The sequence below is a fragment of the Mesoplodon bidens genome (genome assembly GCF_964165515.1).
Source record: "Mesoplodon bidens genome assembly, contig: HAP1_SCAFFOLD_525, whole genome shotgun sequence".
NCBI classification, from domain to species: Eukaryota; Metazoa; Chordata; class Mammalia; order Artiodactyla; family Ziphiidae; genus Mesoplodon; species Mesoplodon bidens.
This window is the reverse complement of record NW_027671268.1, coordinates 189,363-207,460: the sequence shown is the minus strand read 5'-3', so window position 1 is coordinate 207,460 and position 18,098 is coordinate 189,363. Positions and strand designations below refer to the sequence as shown.

The following is an 18,098-nucleotide window of genomic DNA, read 5'->3' as shown; positions in this document are numbered from 1 at the left end:
AGTCATTGAATAAATATGTTTGATGAAGTTACCAAATTTCAACAAATAATTTTTTTCTTTTTATCTCAGGCCAGAGAGGAGTAAGGAGATAGAGAACTTGACAAAAGTAATCTACTTCACACAGCCTCTTTTCTCTACTTAAGAAGTCCTGATGAAAGTAATGCTAAAACCCTTGGGAGACAATCACATCAAAACCTAGACGGAAATGTGGTGAATAAGAAACCAACGATCAGTTCATTTACTAAGAAATGTTTGTCCTCTGTCACTGTCATTAGTAACTCTTTCTGACACTTAAACCTCTGCCTTGACGTTCTTGAAAAAAGGGTCAACAGTATGCTTTCTGTATTGCAAGATGAACAATCCATTTTCAGTAAGTCTATACTGTCACAAAAGATAACCAAATTTGTACTGTATAAGGTTCACAGAATATTAGATAGACAAAGTCCAAGATAAGATCCAACTTGAAGCGAGGCTGGGGGGAGACAAATGGAGCTCATCATAACAGGACGATGCCACATTAATATTACAAATTGCAATACTGAGTGGTTTTCTAACACTTCAAATTTTTGTCTCCCTGAATTACTTTTAAGGCCAGATTTAGGTTAACTCCTCTGAATACAAATTTTTATGAAATTTTGGAGGGGATTGCAACATAATTTTCAAAAAGTTGTTCCTCATTCATTAACTGAACAAATATCGAGCACCTACAAAGTAGCTGACAATGTTCAGACTGTAGATTCAGAACAAACGTCGCTGCATTCGTGGAATTTACGTTGTAATGGGCATAAATTTTGGCATGTTCATCATACTTTTGTACAAGGCCTGCTAAAACTCACACTAAGGCTTCTCCCCTAATATTTAATAGAGGTCAAAGTTCAAACTTACTACACCATTTACCAGAGTTCTCTGCCGTGTGGCCTCCTGGCTACTGGGACATGTTGAGCTATGGCTGAAACACCGACTTTAATGAAACAAATGATTTTTTTTTCTTCTGAACTTGATGACTGGAAGAATTCACATGACACCTGAGTTGTTTCTGTCTCTGTTTTCATCATTCTATGGAACTTTTTTCGTGTGTGGGCTCTCTGATGGTCTTACCACTCCTATCACTTTTATAGGATTTATCAGCAGCATGGATTCTGTGATGAACTGTCAGATTGGAGCGCCAGCTGAAGCTCTTCCCACAGGTCTCACACGTGTAAGGCTTCTCCCCCGTGTGCACTCTTTGATGGGACTGTAGCTGTGAAGGCCGACTGAAGACCTTACTGCATCTGTCACATCTGTACGGCTTCTCTCCAGTGTGGACGCTTTGATGAAGCTGAAGACTTGAGGCCTGACTGAAGTGCTTCCCACACTCCCCACACTTACATGGTTTCTCTCCTGTGTGGACCCTCTGATGCATGTCGAGGTTCAGGCTCCGCTTGAAGCCCTTCCCACACTCCTCACATTTGTATGGCTTTTCTCCAGTGTGGACTTTTTGATGGGCTTGAAGGTGTGAACTCCGACCAAAGCTCTTCCCACACTCTTCACAGTTGAATGGTTTTTCTCTGCTGTGGACTCTCTCATGGGCCAGAAGATTTGAGGCCTGCCTGAAGACTTTCCCACACTCCTCACAATTATACGGTTTCTCTCCGGTGTGGATTCTGCAATGAATTTTAAGATCTGCTCTACGACTGAATCCCTTCCCACACTCTTCACATTTGTATGGTTTCTCACCGGTATGGATCAGCTGGTGGATCTGAAGTCGTGAACTCTGATTGAAGCCCTGCCCACACTCCTCACACTTGTAAGGTTTCTCTACACTGTGGGCCTTCTGATGGATTTGAAGATATGAACTCTGACTGAAGCCCTTCCCACATACCTCACATTTATAGGGCTTCTCCCCTGGGTGGACAACCAGATGAACTTGATAATGGGAGTTCCTCCTGAAGCTCTTCCCACACTCATTACATTTGTATGGTTTCTCTCCTGTATGGACTCTTTGATGTGCCTGAAGGTTTGAACTCAGAGTAAAGCCTTTACCACACACATTACATATGTATGATTTCTCTCCAGTGTGGACTCCCTGATGGGCCTCAAGACTTGAAGGCCGACTAAAGCCTTTCCCACATTCCTCACATTTGTAGGGTTTTTCTCCTGTGTGGACCCTCTGATGAATGTATAGATTTGAGGTACAAATGAAGCCCTTCCCACACTCCTCACATTTGTACGGTTTCTCTCCCGTATGGACTCTCTGATGGGACTGAAGGTGTGAATTCCGACTGAAGCTCTTATCACATGTGTCACATTTGAATGGTTTCTCCCCAGTGTGGACTCTCTGATGGTCCTGAAGGTGAGAGGCCTGACTGAAGGCCCTCCCACACTCCTCACAATTATAAGGTTTCTCTCCCGTGTGGACTTTACAATGAATAGTAAGTGCTGACCTACGACTGAAGCCTTTCCCACATTCCCCACATTTGAATGGTTTCTCTACAGTGTGGACTTTCTGAGGAGTCTGCAGCTGTGAGCTCTGACTGAACTCCTTGCCACACTCATCACACTCACTGTGTTTTCCTCCCACGTGAACTCTCTGATGAATATGAAGAACCGAGCTGTAACGGAAGCCTCTTCCACACTCACTGCACATGAGACTTCTCTTTTGAGTGTAATTGCTGGTGAAGATCAAAGGTGGAGAGATCGGTGAAGGTTTCTTTACATTCATCACACTGGTAAGGTTTTTGTCCTGTGTGAATCATAGTATTCTGATCCAGTGTTGAAACCCTCGTGCTATCTTTTCTATAATCACTGTAGCCGTAAGATTTTTGACCCTTGTGTACTCCATGAGCATCAAGGTGATGTGAAATCCAACTGATGGTGTCAACATCCTCTTTACACTGACACAGTTTATTTTTCATGGAAATTTGCTGGTGTCTATTCTGATAATTCTGGGACTCAGCCAATGAAGTTTTCCTCCAAGAATCCTGGGCTCTCAAAGTTGCAAACCTTGGATTTCCAGTACTACTGGGATCACCTGCTTTATCATTTAATATACGGTTCTCATCTTCAGAAATTTGAATAGAGTCCTGCCCCAATCTGGCAGGGGGAATCACCTTGTTTGTGGAACTGACAACTATTTATCATGGAGTCTTGGCATCTGGTTAAGTCATTTGCAATCTGTTGCCAGATTTGCCAGCAGGAAAGCTCTTCACGTGATCCTCTGTCTTGAACGGCCCTCCACTCACTTTGATTGTTTTCTTCTATATGGACAGAGAATTCAGAGATGTGGACACGTGAAAGCTTTGTTCAAAGATTCAAGATTTTACACTTAAGACACAGTATGAGACTTTAATGAACCTCAGGATGGTTCAGCTGATCTTTCGCACGACAAATGAAGTTCTCTGGTTTATATACTAACAGAAACCAAGAGATGGTCTGTTAAACTCCCAAATACTTAGCATTAATGAAACCCATTTAAAACCAAATGACTACTCTGACATACTATTTAAATCATCTTTCAAAAATTACATGTCATTCCTACCATAACACAGTATCAATAAAGACAAGCATTTTGCTGTGCTCACAGCTTTAACAGTGCCTAGCAGTTAGTCAGGGCTCAAGAAATGCATGCACAGGTGAACTCAGTTTGATTTCTAGGATTCTCTACAATTCTGAATCCCAGGTTAAGTTTGAACCAAGTCAGAGAAGCGAAACAGCTTTTACACGTCAGGTATCAGATACAGGAAAAGGACTGGAAAGTACAGTTTTGCTTAAGTTGAAAGGCTGCACCCGAGGCGGCAGCACACCAAGGGGGTTAGTGCTGAGGAGGATATGAAAGGTGCTAAAAACCGGGACTTCCCCGGTGGCACAGTGGTTAATGATCTGCCTGCCAGTGCAGGGGACACAGGTTCGAGCCCCGGTCCGGAAAGATCCCACATGCCGCAGAGCAACTGAGCCCGTGAGCCACAACTACTGAGCCCACGTGCCACAACTACTGAAGCCCGCGTTCCTAGAGACCGTGCTCTGAAACAAGAGAAGCCACTGCAATGAGAAGCCTGCGCACCACGACGAAGAGCTGCTCCCACTCACCACAACTAGAGAAAAGCCCATATGCAGCAACGAAGACCCAATGCAACCAAAAATTAATTAATTTTAAAAAAGGGTCTAAGAATCAGTGGGGTTAAAAAAAAGCATGAAGACCTATGCACTGGATCCTTCTGAGGCATTTGTGCTGCCTAATATGTTCCTCCACTCCCCCTGCCAAGCAGGAGTCAAAATGTAGAGGCTAGGGAAGAATGCTGTCTCTTTAAAAACAGCATGGAAAATTTTTGGACACAGATACATTGGTCTTTAACAAGAATGAGTTCCAAAGTGAAGAATGGGGTTTATGAGTGAGCTGGGAATAACTTCCATAGCCTGTGATAAGTGTTGAGAAGAAACAGACTAGAAACTATTAAAGAATGATCAAAGCACCCAAGGTGACATTATCTAAAATGCCTTCTACAAGATACATACAAATGCACACACACACACACAAAATGTTTGTAGAGCTAACAAAGATCGATTTCTTATTAGTGAGGTGGGCTTTGGAGGAGGCAAATGGGACGCAGCGGGGCAAATCTTTTAAGGGAAAGGCTAACTCACCAGCTGCCTGTTTTCTGAGACCTGTTCTCCCCTGGTATAAGGGATAAGGAAACAGAAATTTCTTTCCTTCTATGGGAGGGTTACCTAAGAAGTAGACATAAGAATCCTCATTCAAAACAGTATTTCCTCCCCAAATGAATTTGCTCTGCTACTAAGAGCTCAAGGAAAGTCACAGGGAAAGCATTTTACTCAGTTTGGTTATAATTACAGGTTCTATACATATTTTTTGTGCAAGTTGATGAGGGCCAACTTGTACAGAAAGGCAAACACACACATACACACATCATGGGCACCTGAGAAGTTAGAATTAGGCTAGGAATTCATTTGAAGACAAAAAAACATTTAGCAATATCCCTTATTCACTCGGATTTGTTCACCGCCTACTAGCTATTTTCATGGAAGGCTAATTTCTCTATCCATTAACTCATTCGTTTATTCAAGAAATATTTAAGAGTTCCTGTCATGTACCAAGACTATGCTAAGCACTGAGGCTAGTGAGCAATAAACATATAACAGACCAAATTCCTCCTGCACTCCTGGATTACCCTCCAGTGGAAGAAAGAGAGGCGAGAAACAGGTGAACAAAATGTACATGAGTGAAACGCTTAGAGACAAAACAAGGCAGGGCAGAGAGAGTAAGAAAGAGAGGACTGTATTTCCCATAGGGTGGTCAGAGGACAGCCACCTCCTCATCTTTAAGGTGACTGACTGAAAGAAGTAGAGGCCTAAAAGATTACAGGTGAAAGAGCATTCCAGGCAGAGAGAAGGACAAGGAAAAGGCTCTGTGGCAGAAGCATCCTTTGCAGGTCTGGAAAAGATAGGGTAAGAGGGAGGAGAGGTGGTGTATTCAGGGAGGTGGTGGAGAACGAACAGCAGCCCACAGAAGGCTCTAGAAGCCACTTTAAGTGGTTTTTATTCTAAGTAAAAGAAGCCACAAGAGAATTTTGAAACAAGAACATAACCTGACTTAAAGTTACAAAAGATCACTTTGCCACCTAAAGAACAAACTGTGGGAGGAGAAGGGTGGCAACAGGTGACCAGTACAAAGACTATGCAATAATCCTGGAAAGAGATTTCCAACTGGGACCAGGTGATGGACAGCACAGGGCTGGTGAGAAGCAAAACAGACAGACAGCTAACCACAGGAACTCACGACTGCTTGGTTCTCACCTAAATTTCTATCTGCGTTGCTGAATTCATCAACCAAAGCCTCTCTTCTCTTTCTATATGTTTTGTATCTCGTTTGAAGAATGAGAACATGCAAAGTCACAAGTTAACATGAACGGGCTAGAGCGAAAGTTTACTAGAAATTTGAGTTCCAACTGCATATTCAAGGTATTGAAAGCTGTGTTTTTCAAACTTTGTATCACGACCCACTGAAGAAACAGCATTTATTTCACAACCTAGATACACAGGTAGAAAAGTATACATTACTAAAACGAAGCTTGAATGACCTATATCTAACCAATGTCTCTTTTCATGAAATCTGTTCCCACTGGCTCTCACACCACTCATGCCATCGCCCAGAGTTTCTGCTGCAATGTGTTGTACTCTTCCTAAGAAACTCTGATATTTTCTATACTTTTTTATTTCATTAAAAAATCACACGTAGGGCTCAATAAATTGGCTTTATGATCCACTAATGGCAGGGAGGGAAATCTGAAAAAGAATACACAAGGTACAGCAAGATACTGTCGATTTACAGTTCTTTTACAGAATAATTGAAAAGGACCTGAAACACACTGTTTGGAAAGACCAGAGGCATCCTCTCGTGTCCCACAGGAATTGCAAAAGTCTGGTCCCCAAACTCAGGGAACCACCTCAAGAGGCCCAAAGCCTTGAAACACCAAGGTCACAAAGACACTCGCAGAGAAAGGCTGTCCTCACCCACTGAGACCAGGTTCCGGAAGTTTTCCACCATCACATCCTGGTACAGCTTCCTCTGGGCCGAGTCCAGCAGCCCCAGCTCCTCCTCTGTGAAGGCCACGGCCACGTCCTTGAAGGTCACCGCCTCCTACGACAAACACCACCACCTCAATCTTATACCCAGTGGCCAGTGGAAGAGGGGCAGCCCCGAGGAGACGAGGAGGATGGGAAGTTGCTCCGGCTCCTGTGAGGTGTGCAGACTTCCCAGCACCCCCTCCTTCCATCCTGCCAATGCCACACACTGACTTTCCTCAGCCTCACCGGACGTGCAGCTATGAAAGAGAAAGCTTTGTGTATTTACCTGGGGCTCTCAGACAACTCATAAGTAAACTCCCTAGAATTCTAACCCCTGGATCCTGAACTAAAAAGCTTTCACTGTTTAATTATTATTGCCAAGTGCCCCAGAAACAGTTACCAATTCAGTCCTGGCAGTATTTGATGGCACCTGCTTTCTCATTGAGGTGGGAACCAGCTGAGAAGGAGTGTTATCTGTGGAAACTAACCAAAAGGCCATGCCAGGTCTCTGAATGAAAACTCTCTCTTTCCCCGTTTCTGTCTTTCGCTTGAATGCAATACTCTGACTCCAGACCCTTGGTTTTCTGGGTGAGTCTGAGTTGGTTCCTCCTTTTTTCACAACCCCTATTCTTTATATTTAAAACAAAGATGAAACCAAGCACCTCTTTATACAATTGTTCTGAGCTGTCTATGCAGTGACAAGTGCTTTAAGTACCACTGGACTTTTTAAACTAAGGTCATGTATTACTCTGATTAGAAAAAAATAGAAGATGGAAAAAGAAACAAACCAGTAAATAAAATACACAAAGGGTCTGACTCAAGCATGGGGAAGACTGAATCTAACTCTGGTCGTGAGAAAACTTCTAACCATACATTATTTTTTCTGCGTGAAGCAGCAGTTTGATCCTGCTGTGCTCTGCCGTATTTGGATATTCTACCAAAAAACATCCAAGGCACCACATGGAAAACATACCTCTTAAATTCTGAATACCTAAACCTACTATGTTAAGGGCAAAAAGGGGCAATATTCTTCAGAACAGATATTTTGAGAACAAGGTTAAATCAGGAACACTGTCACTGTAGTGCTCCGAAAACAGGAGAAGTCTTTCAACTCAATGTCTGTGAATAAAGAATAGTTTAAAAAATAGGTGCAGGGCTTCCCTGGTGGCGCAGTGGTCGAGAGTCCGCCTGCCGATGCAGGGGACACGGGTTCGTGCCCCGGTCCGGGAAGATCCCACATGCCGCAGAGCAGCTGGGCCCGTGAGCCGTGGCCGCTGAGCCTGCGCGTCCGGAGCCTGTGCCCCGCAACGGGAGAGGCCACAACAGTGAGAGGCCCGCATACCGGGGAAAAAAAAAAAAAAAAGGTGCCTAAGTTTGCAGGAACATGATAAAGCAATTAAAAGTGAATGTTAGCTAGTATTAAATGAAAAAAACAATTTAAAACTGTATCTATGTTATAAATACAAATACGCATCCATGAATACATATGATGAAGAGATTACAGAAATATAAAAGCAGCTAATTTGTAAGCAGGTAAGCAGTAGACTGGAAGATGTCCTTCATTTCCCTTAATTTTTCTTTTACTTGTAAAATAAAAAAATGATGAAATAAAACAAAAATTAAAACCGAAACCAATTAAATTTAACAGGAATTTTAAAAAAAGCACACATGGCACACTCAGGTCCTCATATGCTTAGACTCTCCTTGAAAGAGAAAACCCATATGGAACTATACCCAATATTTCGTAATAACCTATAAGGGAAAAGAATCTGAAAATATATGTATATATATGTATAACTGAATCACTTTGCTGTACACCTGAAATTAATACATTGTAAATCAACTATACTCCAATCAAAAAAAAAAAAAAAGAAAAAGAAAAAAAAAGAGGAAAACCTGTGTCCAACCTGAGTACAAAAATGGCGTTTTTAACAGCAAGAAAGGCAAGCTCTACTCACCTGGAATGTGCTCATTTTCTCTCTCCTTCTGGGGCAGTGCAGAGTCCTAGCAAGACAGACAGGGAAAGAAGAAGTCAAACTGGAAACTGGTTTAAAGAAAAAGAAGTCACTAACCCACGTGGTGCTCATTGTGAATTACCAAGGCTCCCAGTCCTCGGGGTGGCTACAGCTGATTATGCTTGATGAGCAGAGCCCCACGCAGATACCAGATGCCCCCGTGAACCCCCTCAGTGGCTGTGTGAGGAATGACCTGCCCATTCATACACAGTGGCCCCCTCACAGTGTGCCTGCAGCTTCCACAGGGGTCATTCTTATTCTGGGTATGGTGTAAACAGAGACCATGTAAGTCAGAGTAGGTTTTGGAGTCAATAGGCATGGGCTCTGATCAGGCTACGCCATTCACTAGCAGTGTCACCCTGGGCAAATTATGCACATCCCTTCGCCTCAGTTCTGTCCTCTGCCAGTAGGGGAGAACACGGGCATCCACCTCGTGAGATCGTCATAAGGTAGGAAGCTCTGAGAACACCACTGTCAGGGTTTCTTATTTCTTAGCAACTGCGGTAAAGCAGATGATATTTTAGTTAGAAATTATCCTTAGAGATGTGATTTCTACCAACAGAAGACTGTCAGACATGTGGAGGTCATACGTTGTTGCCCTGTTATGTGAGAGTCTTTAGACTTCTGAAAATCTCTGCTTGTCTTCCTAAAGATTTTGTGACTGCAACAATAATATTTAAATTGACATGGACAACTTTTTACAAAAGGTATAAAAATACGTTAAGTTTCTTTTTAGACAGGAAGTACCCTTTTGACAATTATGCACAGAGGTAAAGAGAACTAATAAAAGCCAGGATTCTGCAACAACAATAAAAAATAGTTTGACAGTCCATACCTAATTCAAATGAAAAAAGACAGGAATCTGAATTGTAATTATATCATCATAAATATAGGAAAGTTTAAGAAATAAATGGGAGACTTCCCTGGTGGTGCAGTGGATAAGACTCCACATTCCCAATGCAGGGGGCCCGGGTTCGATCTAGTACAAAAGATGGCAATGATTCCACTCCCCAAAGCTTGGGAGAGAGACATCTTCACAACTTCTAACGACCTCCATTTTGACTCTACACTTGCTAGCTGTCTTCTGCTCAACTCAGGATTCTGAAAGGGGCCCTGACAGTTGACAATAATTAGTGGGGGAATAAAATCATTGGACTAAGTAGGGCTTTGGTGAATCCAGCTCAGTTTTATCTGTGACATCCAGCAGGGTCAATTTCCTCGGCCTCAGTTTCCAGAAAAGACCCTCTCTTGAGCTTCTCGAATTTTCACGTGCATGTGAATTACTGCGGGATCTTGTTGGAATGCAGCCTCCTGGGCCCCCTACGCAGAAATTATAAATCAGAAGGTCTCGAATGGGGCTCAAGGCTGGGCATTTCTATCCAAGTGATGCCAGTGCCGCTGGTTTGTGGACCACAATTTGAGTAGCACTGCAGTGTAACATCAGTCCCACAAAAAACAGCCTCCACTACACAGAAACATACACAAAGAGTAACCAGACAAAAAGGCACTAAAACATTAACAACTGCTATCTTTACATCCTAAAGTTATAGATAATTAAAATTTTTCTTTATGTATATATCTGCATTTTTCCATAATGATTATGCTGCTTCTATGATATACATATTATTTGAAATAAAATAAATGACCCAGTTGAGAAAACTATCTTAAAAACTCATAAAATAGCCTAAACCTTGCTCTCAAGGTCCCCACAATTAAGTCCCAACCTACTTTCATGATATGATTCTAGCCAGTACCCTATGCTCAAAGAGAATATACCAAAGGGATTAGCAAACTCAGCTGCTGGACTCAAACTGCCTGGGTCCCAACCCCAGCTCTGCCTCCTACCATCGGGGTGAGGATGGGCCCACAGGGTTGTGTTCCCTGCCCCCAGCTCCTCAGCCTTAAAGTAGAGAAAACAGCAGTACCAATTCACAGAGCCACTGCCTGATGGAAATGTGGTCATGTGCATAAAGCTTTTAGAATGGAAATTAGTGACCAAGGCTCAGTTATCATCGTTACCCATGTCCCATACGTTCTACAATTTATAGGAATATCTTAAGTAGAAGAATGCCAAGTCCTACTCACGTGGGGCTCTGTTGCCTCTTCCTCCGTGCAGTGCTTTTTGAGAAGCCAGGGCTGGGGAAGGAAAGGAGACTGTGAAATACCAGGGCTGTTGTTTCCATCCCCACTAATTCATACCGCACCCCCTTCCGCCCCCGTACCAGCTAGAAGTCCTCTCCTTCCAAAACAGGCCAGGAGTCCAGGACAATTCAGCTTCCTGGGCTCACAGAATCCCGCTGCGAAATGGGTGCCTCCCGAATTAGCGTAGTATTAATACCAACAACGTATCAGGCAGTTGTAGACCTTTTACTTGTGCTATCTCGTTTCTTCTCACAACACTATGTTAACAAGGCATTCCTTTCTCCCCCCTTTTACCGAACAGCAACGGAGGCACAGAGGAGTTAAGCAACTCACCCAGTGTGACGCCGTATGAAGCGGTAGGGCTAGCTCATAGGTGGGGGACGGGGTCAGGTTAGGGGTGAAGAAAACCGGGGAGACCCTCAAACCCCAGGAGGCACGACCTGAGCCCACCCCATCCCGGGTACGTTACCAAACGCAAAGAAGCTCCGCCCGCGGGACGTACATCACCACTCCAGGCCCTCAAACCTCCGCTTTTAGCCGCCCCTCCTCTTTCTCCCCAAATGAAAGGTCTGCAAACGTTGGCCCCAGGCGCATGTCGGGGAAGCTTGAATGGGTCGTGAAGAGCGGACCTGAAACACCGCCATCACGCAAAACATGGCTGCTACGTGTCCTCCTGGGGCGGAAGTGCCTGCGACTAACCCGGAACTCCTGGACCACATTTCCCAGAATTCCGCGGGTAAACCTTTACAGCGAGGCGTTACTGTAGCTGCAGTATATGGGACTACACGAGTTTACGAGCTCTGGACTACATGTCCCAGAATGCAAGGGTGGGTGCGGGGGTGTCTACCGGCACCAGCTCTGGACTACATGTTTTCACTCTGGTTTTCACTTTCCGGAATCCCTGAGAAGGTCTCGGGCAGTCTTGCCGTTCTACTGTGTAGGCTTCAGAAGAGTGTAGATTCTGTTCATTGAAAGGCGTACAAACTCAGTAGAATTTTGGACGTCTTCAAGAGGCTAAGCGACATAAAAGCATTACCAGCCACGAAGGCTTCCTGGTAAACCCCAAAGAGTTTCACCATTGGAATAAGGGGAGAAGGAAACTGGGCTTTCTTTGGCAGGGACTGAAGCCAAACGCCAAAACACCTCATTCCCTGAGATTGTGTAAAGGTGAACGTGTTTTGTTAGCATCTTACAACCCGTGCAGAAGCAAGGGAAAATCCTTTCTAGAGACAGACATCAACATCCTAGGTCTCAAGTTATTTCTGTAATTATAAAATCTGTGACATTGCTATTTGACCAAGTGAACTTTAAGGGGAAGGAAAAAGCATTACTTGACATACGGAGGGACACTTCACAGTCATAAAAGTTTCCAATTATCAGAAACTAATAACTTCAGCTGATACTTTATAAAGCAAAAATTGACAGAACCATGAAGAGAAACATTCAAATTCATAATTGGATCTGGAGATTTGAACACATACATAGAGGGAAATGTTGAGCCTTAAAAGCATATATTAAAGTAGAAAGGGGGGCTTCCCTGGTGGCGCAGTGGTTGAGAGTCCGCCTGCCGATGCAGGGGACACGGGTTCGTGCCCTGGTCCGGGAAGATCCCACATGCCGCAGAGCGGCTGGGCCCGTGAGCCATGGCCGCTGAGCCTGCGCGTCCGGAGCCTGTGCTCCGCAACGGGAGAGGCCACAACAGTGAGAGGCCCGCGTACAGCAAGGAAAACAAAAACAAAACAAAACAAAAAAAAACAAAGTAGAAAGGAAGTTGAAAATTGATTCAGAAAACATCCATTTCAGGAAGTTAATAAATGAATAATAAAACTGAAGAAGGCAGATGGAAAAATATAAGATCAGATTAATGAAATACAAAATAAAGTAGATCCCACACACACCCACAAAACAGAAATTAAAGAAAAAAACAAAACAAACAAAAAAAGATCATCCATAGTATAAACAAAGATTTTTTCAAAAATTTGTTCCAAATTCTTTCAGGAAAATATCCTCCAAGAACTATTCCTGACTTAAGCCAACATAGCACACAGGATTTCTTTCCACTACAAGTAAAGTGAAATCTTGGATATAGCATGATGAAATACGGTAACATGATTAAGTTTTATTTATTCACCTCCTGTTCCCTGTGGCACCCTCCACTCCCTTCTCTACCCCGTAAGCTACCATTCTAATTTGTTTGATGTGTTTTCTTTTGGGTGTGTTCTTGTGCACAATGTGCACTTGTGTATATTTTCGATTCATATAAATAATATTGTGTCATAAAATTCATTCTGGTGTTTATTTCCTTCATTCAGGAGTATATTTTTAAGATTCACCCATCCGGGCTTCCCTGGTGGCACAGTGGTTGAGAGTCTGCCTGCCGATGCAGGGGACGCGGGTTCATGCCCCAGTCTGGGAAAATCCCACATGCCGTGGAGCGGCTGGGCCCGTGAGCCATGGCTGCTGAGCCTGCACGTCCGGAGCCTGTGCTCCGCAGCGGGAGAGGCCACAACAGTGAGAGGCCCACGTACCGCAGAAAAACAAACAAACAAAAAAAAACATTCACCCATCTATCTAATTTGTTTCATAGAGTTCCATTTTCTGCACCCACATTTTACCTGTACTCTTCCAACTGCCATGCCAATGACAATAAAGTAAACATCTTCTTACATTTGTTTATAGACGTATCTGAGAATTTCTTTGGAATACATACCCGAGTGAAATTATTTCATAGCAAATGTGTATACTTTAATAATATAGCCAGATTGACTTCCTGAAGGGCTACACCAGTCCAGATTACCAAAGAGTTGCACGTCAGGTTTTTGTGCAACCACTTACCTTCATTTGGACGACTCATCACCGTTTTGCTAGTGTATTAAGTGTATAGTAGTATCTTGTTTTAGTTAAATTTCTCTGATTTCTAATAAGTTTGATCTTTTATTCAAATGCTTGGTAGCTTCATCTATAAATGTCTACTTAAAACTTTTGCCCCATTTTCTAATGTGGATGCTATCTTTTTCTTCCTCATTTCTATTACATATTCTGATTATTAATACCTTTTCAGTTTTACCAATTACAAGTATCCTTTCCTAATTGGGCACGTGTTTCTAAAATTTTTCTATTGTGTTCTTCATGGAATAGAAATCTTTAATTATAAGATAATAAACCAATAATTTCTTAATATCTGTGCTTCTGAAACTCCTCAGGTGAAAAAATATATTTCTACCTTTTAAAAATTAACTTTCTAGACTTATCTTTCACATGTAGGTCCTTTAAATATTTTGGAGTCTATTTATGTACATTTTATTACATGGGATCCACTTTTATTTTTCTCCAAGAGAAATTCTTAAAAATAGTGATATTCATGGCTTGAAGATTCAATATTACAAAGATATCAGTAATCCTCAAAATGATCTATAGGCTCAGTCAAACCCCAATAAAAACACCAGCATTTTTTCCCCTTGGAAATTGATGAGATGTTTACAAATATTATGTGGGAAAGCAAAGAGCTACAAGAAGGGCTGGGGGCTTCCCTGGTGGCGCAGTGGTTGAGAATCTGCCTGCTAATGCAGGGGACACGGGTTTGAGCCCTGGTCTGGGAAGATCCCACATGCCACGGAGCAACTAGGCCCGTGAGCCACGTAGTGAGCCTGCGCGTCTGGAGCCTGTGCTCCCCAACAAGAGGCCGTGATAGTGAGGCCCACGCACCACGATGAAGAGTGGCCCCCGCTTGCCACAACTAAAGAAAGCCCTCGCACAGAAACGAAGACCCAACACAGCAAAAATAAATACATAAACTCCTACCCCCAACATCTAAAAAAACATAAAAATAAAAAATAAAAGAAGAGCTGGGACAATCTGAAAGAAGAATGAAAAGAAAGATATTAGTCACATTAAATCTTACTATAAATCTACAATATAAGATAGTCTGGTGTTCGCTCAAGGATAGACAAGATAATAGACATCAAAATCCATGTTGAAACAGACATTATAACAACGTGTAAAAAGAAAACACTGCAGGGAGTTCCCTGGTGGTCTAGTGGTAAGGATTTGGCGCTTTCACTGTGGTGACCCTGGTTCAATCCCTGGTCAGGGAACTGAGATCCTGCAAGCCACGCAGCACGGCCAAAAGAAAAAAGAAAGAAAAGAAAACACTGCAGCAGAGAGGGGAAAGAACTCTTGTTAATACAGTTGATCCTTGAACTAGGGTTCAAGGGGGTTAGGGGTGCCAACCCTCTGCTAAGCTGAAAATCCAAGTATAACTTATAGCCAGTCCTCTGTACGTACATGGTTTCTCCATAATCGGCAATTCTGCATCTGAGGATTGAACCAACCTTGGATCGTGAAGTAGTGCAGTATTTACTATTAAAAAAAATCCTCGTATAAGTGCACTTGTGTAGTTTAAACCCATGTTGTCCAAGGGTCAACTATTGGTTCTCAGTCAGCTGGATATCCATATGGGAAAAATATTAATCATTACTGCATAGGATATAAAAATATAAATTGCAGAAGATCTGCAGACTTAAATTTGAAAAGTAAACAATGATGCTTTAGGAAAGAAACGTAAGATAACAGCCTTTTTGCCTTGGAGTAGGAAGAATTTCTTAAGACCAAAAAAGTCACCAACTGTGAAAGAAAAAATTGAAAAATTGGACTATTTTAAAGTTAAGAAACACTGTAAACCCAAACGCAGCACTCTTGGGCCAAAAGTGAGAGATATTTTAAAAACATCTATGGAATAAAAGACTCAGATGCATCCCTCATGCCCATGCATTCTTCAAGGGTCAACTGTATCTACCAAAGTTGAACATATACCCTAGAACCCTTTGGCTCCACCCATAGAAATATCCCTCAAACAAGTGCACAAGGCACATTCTAGATTGCTCACATCACCACTAACTGTGATAGCCAAGAATGGGGAAGTACCCAATACCCACCAATAATGGGATTAATAAATAGATTTTGATATGTTTACACACTGCAATAATATCCACCAATGAAAATGAATCAAAGGTATCCACTCCCAACAATATGGATAAATGTCATGGATATACTGTGGAGCAAATGAAGCCAACACAAAATAGCACCTGTTACACGACTCCATTTATATCAAGTACAAAATAGGCTAAGTGAATCTACACCATTACAAATTAGTGGCTACCATATGGAAAGGAAGGTTACTAGAAAGAGCCAAAAAGGGATGCTTCTAGGGCTTGGGGTTTGTCCTGGTCCTCCAAGAACTAGACGGCAAAGTGCTGAGAAAGACTTTAATGAACAAATCTTTCATTAGGGAAAACATCGGAGAGGAAATGGCAGGGAGCTCTGGAAGGCTGGCGGAGCTATCAGCTCATAGTGCAAGTCTGACCCTGAGTGAAGATTTGGAAGAAAGATTTGGTAGATCATCCGAGACTGCCTTGTCATCCACGTAAACTCCTTCAAGGCTGTCAGAGTCCTTGAAAAAAGGTCACTGGACAGAGGAATCCTGGTCTCCAAGAAATGGCCTGCCTTAGGATCCCTGCTGTGCTGACTAGGAGCAATCAGGGGCAAGGCCGGCCTCCAGGCAAACCTGGTGATGGGTTTAAGAGCAGCAGCTGGGACCTTTGGCCAGTTATGCTCCCTGTGGTCATAACTGTGAAACAGGAGACTCTCAACGTGGATGCTTCCTTGCGATAAGATCTGGTTCTTTATTTCTGTCAGTAATAGTACTGAAGCAACGTTGCGTCCTTCTCAGTATAGCATACCCCAGAGATCTAAAACGTTCGTTTGTTCTGTTATTGATCATGTTCATCTCTTGGCTAAGGTAGTGTTCACCAAATTTATACCTACTGTATTTCTTGTTGTGATTAATACTTTGTGGAGAGATACTTTGGGTTTTGTAGCATCCTGCTCCTTGTAAACTTTCAACCAGTAGTTTTATAATTCATGGATTACTCTTGCCAGAACCTATCATTACTATGATGGTTGTAAATAAGGATTTTTACATTACATCATTCCTTCTATATATTTATGGTTTGGCATTCTATTATGAGAGCCCTTCCTTCCCTCCCTTCCTCTTTTTTTATTCATATTCTGTATGATAATTGTTTATTTTATGGCCAAATTGCTCAGATTTACCCAGTGTGAGTCTCTTCAAGCTGGATCTTTTTACACATCCCGCCACTCTTTCCTACTTTCTGGCACAGTAAATTTTCTCCAGGATCATTCTACACTTTCCTTGCTCCAGCCCTGAAATAGAAACGTGGATATACATGCTTATATACATCACATACACATGTGTGTGTTTGTATATACTCACACTTCCATATCTACTTCTGTAAATACCTAGCATGTGCACTCACTCCCTCTCTCTCTCTACAGATGGGTGGACGGATGGATGGATGGATAGACAGATCTGTATAAATAACTTATGGTCAGACTTCCATACCGTGGTTCCTCTGTATCTGCAACCATGGGTTCAACCAACCACAGATCATGTAGTACTGTAGTAATTACTATTAAAAAAAACCCTGCATATAAGTGGACCTGCCCAGTTCAAAACCATATTGTTCAAGGGTCAACTGTAACTTGCTAAATAAAGCCCTTTAACCAACTATATTAAAAATACCACCATTGGTCTGCGTATGGAACGCCATCCAAACCTGCTTTGTCCTTACTGGTTCCACATCCAGAGGGTCCTCTGCTATTATGCTCAGTTCTCTCCCCTTGTGCATCTTTTCAACAAGAGCAACTTTTTTTTTTTACACCTCCACAATGTAGGTATATCCACTTTTGTTTCTAGCTCCAGGATTTTCCCTCTCCCTATTATGGATCTGTAGTTAAAGCACAGCATAAATAATAAAGCTTCAATTGTTGAAACTCATGAATTTTTCTGTGTATGCAAAATAATCTGAGAACTGTTTTGTTTTTGAAATTGGCTTCCGGAGTTCCTACCATAATTTTGATCTTATATGCCTTATGACAATATAGAACAATCATATAAGGTCTTAACTTGCTATTGCAGAGACTGCGCTCAACCTAGGTCCACAGAATGCTCTGATGTCATCATTGAGGTCACAGAATTCCACTGTGCGCCTGGCAACCTTGCAAACATAACAGCCCTGGTGAGCACTAGGCAGTACTGCTGGTTCACTAAGTGGTACAAGTTTTTCAGCCATTTAGGAGACTTGACTATTTTTATTTGTATTGAATCATTTCAACGGATTGCCCAAGAGCCAACAAGGGCCAACCTGTAGGGAAGAGGAGGAGTTGGACATCTCTTGAGGCATCTTCTAAGGGAGACTTCTAGTTGGTACCATGAAACGGCGACAAAAGAGGAAACATCTGGAAAATGAAGCTCCTAAGATCTTCACATTTGGGGCAGTTTTCATTTCAGCTGTGCTTCAA

General features: G+C 42.5%; 1 protein-coding gene across 1 annotated transcript in view; it reads right to left on the bottom strand.

Moving 5' to 3' along the window:
• The window catches only part of LOC308611620 (uncharacterized protein), a gene marked incomplete at its 5' end in the record, with an annotated part of 72,166 nt that overhangs the window by 19,896 nt on the left and 34,172 nt on the right, over positions 1–18,098 (bottom strand). Inside the window, 3 exons of the mRNA XM_081260335.1 lie at positions 6,508–6,634; positions 8,520–8,565; positions 10,662–10,712. Coding sequence (XP_081116461.1) covers positions 6,508–6,634; positions 8,520–8,565; positions 10,662–10,712 — 224 coding nt within the window. The remainder of the gene's footprint in view (positions 1–6,507; positions 6,635–8,519; positions 8,566–10,661; positions 10,713–18,098) is intronic.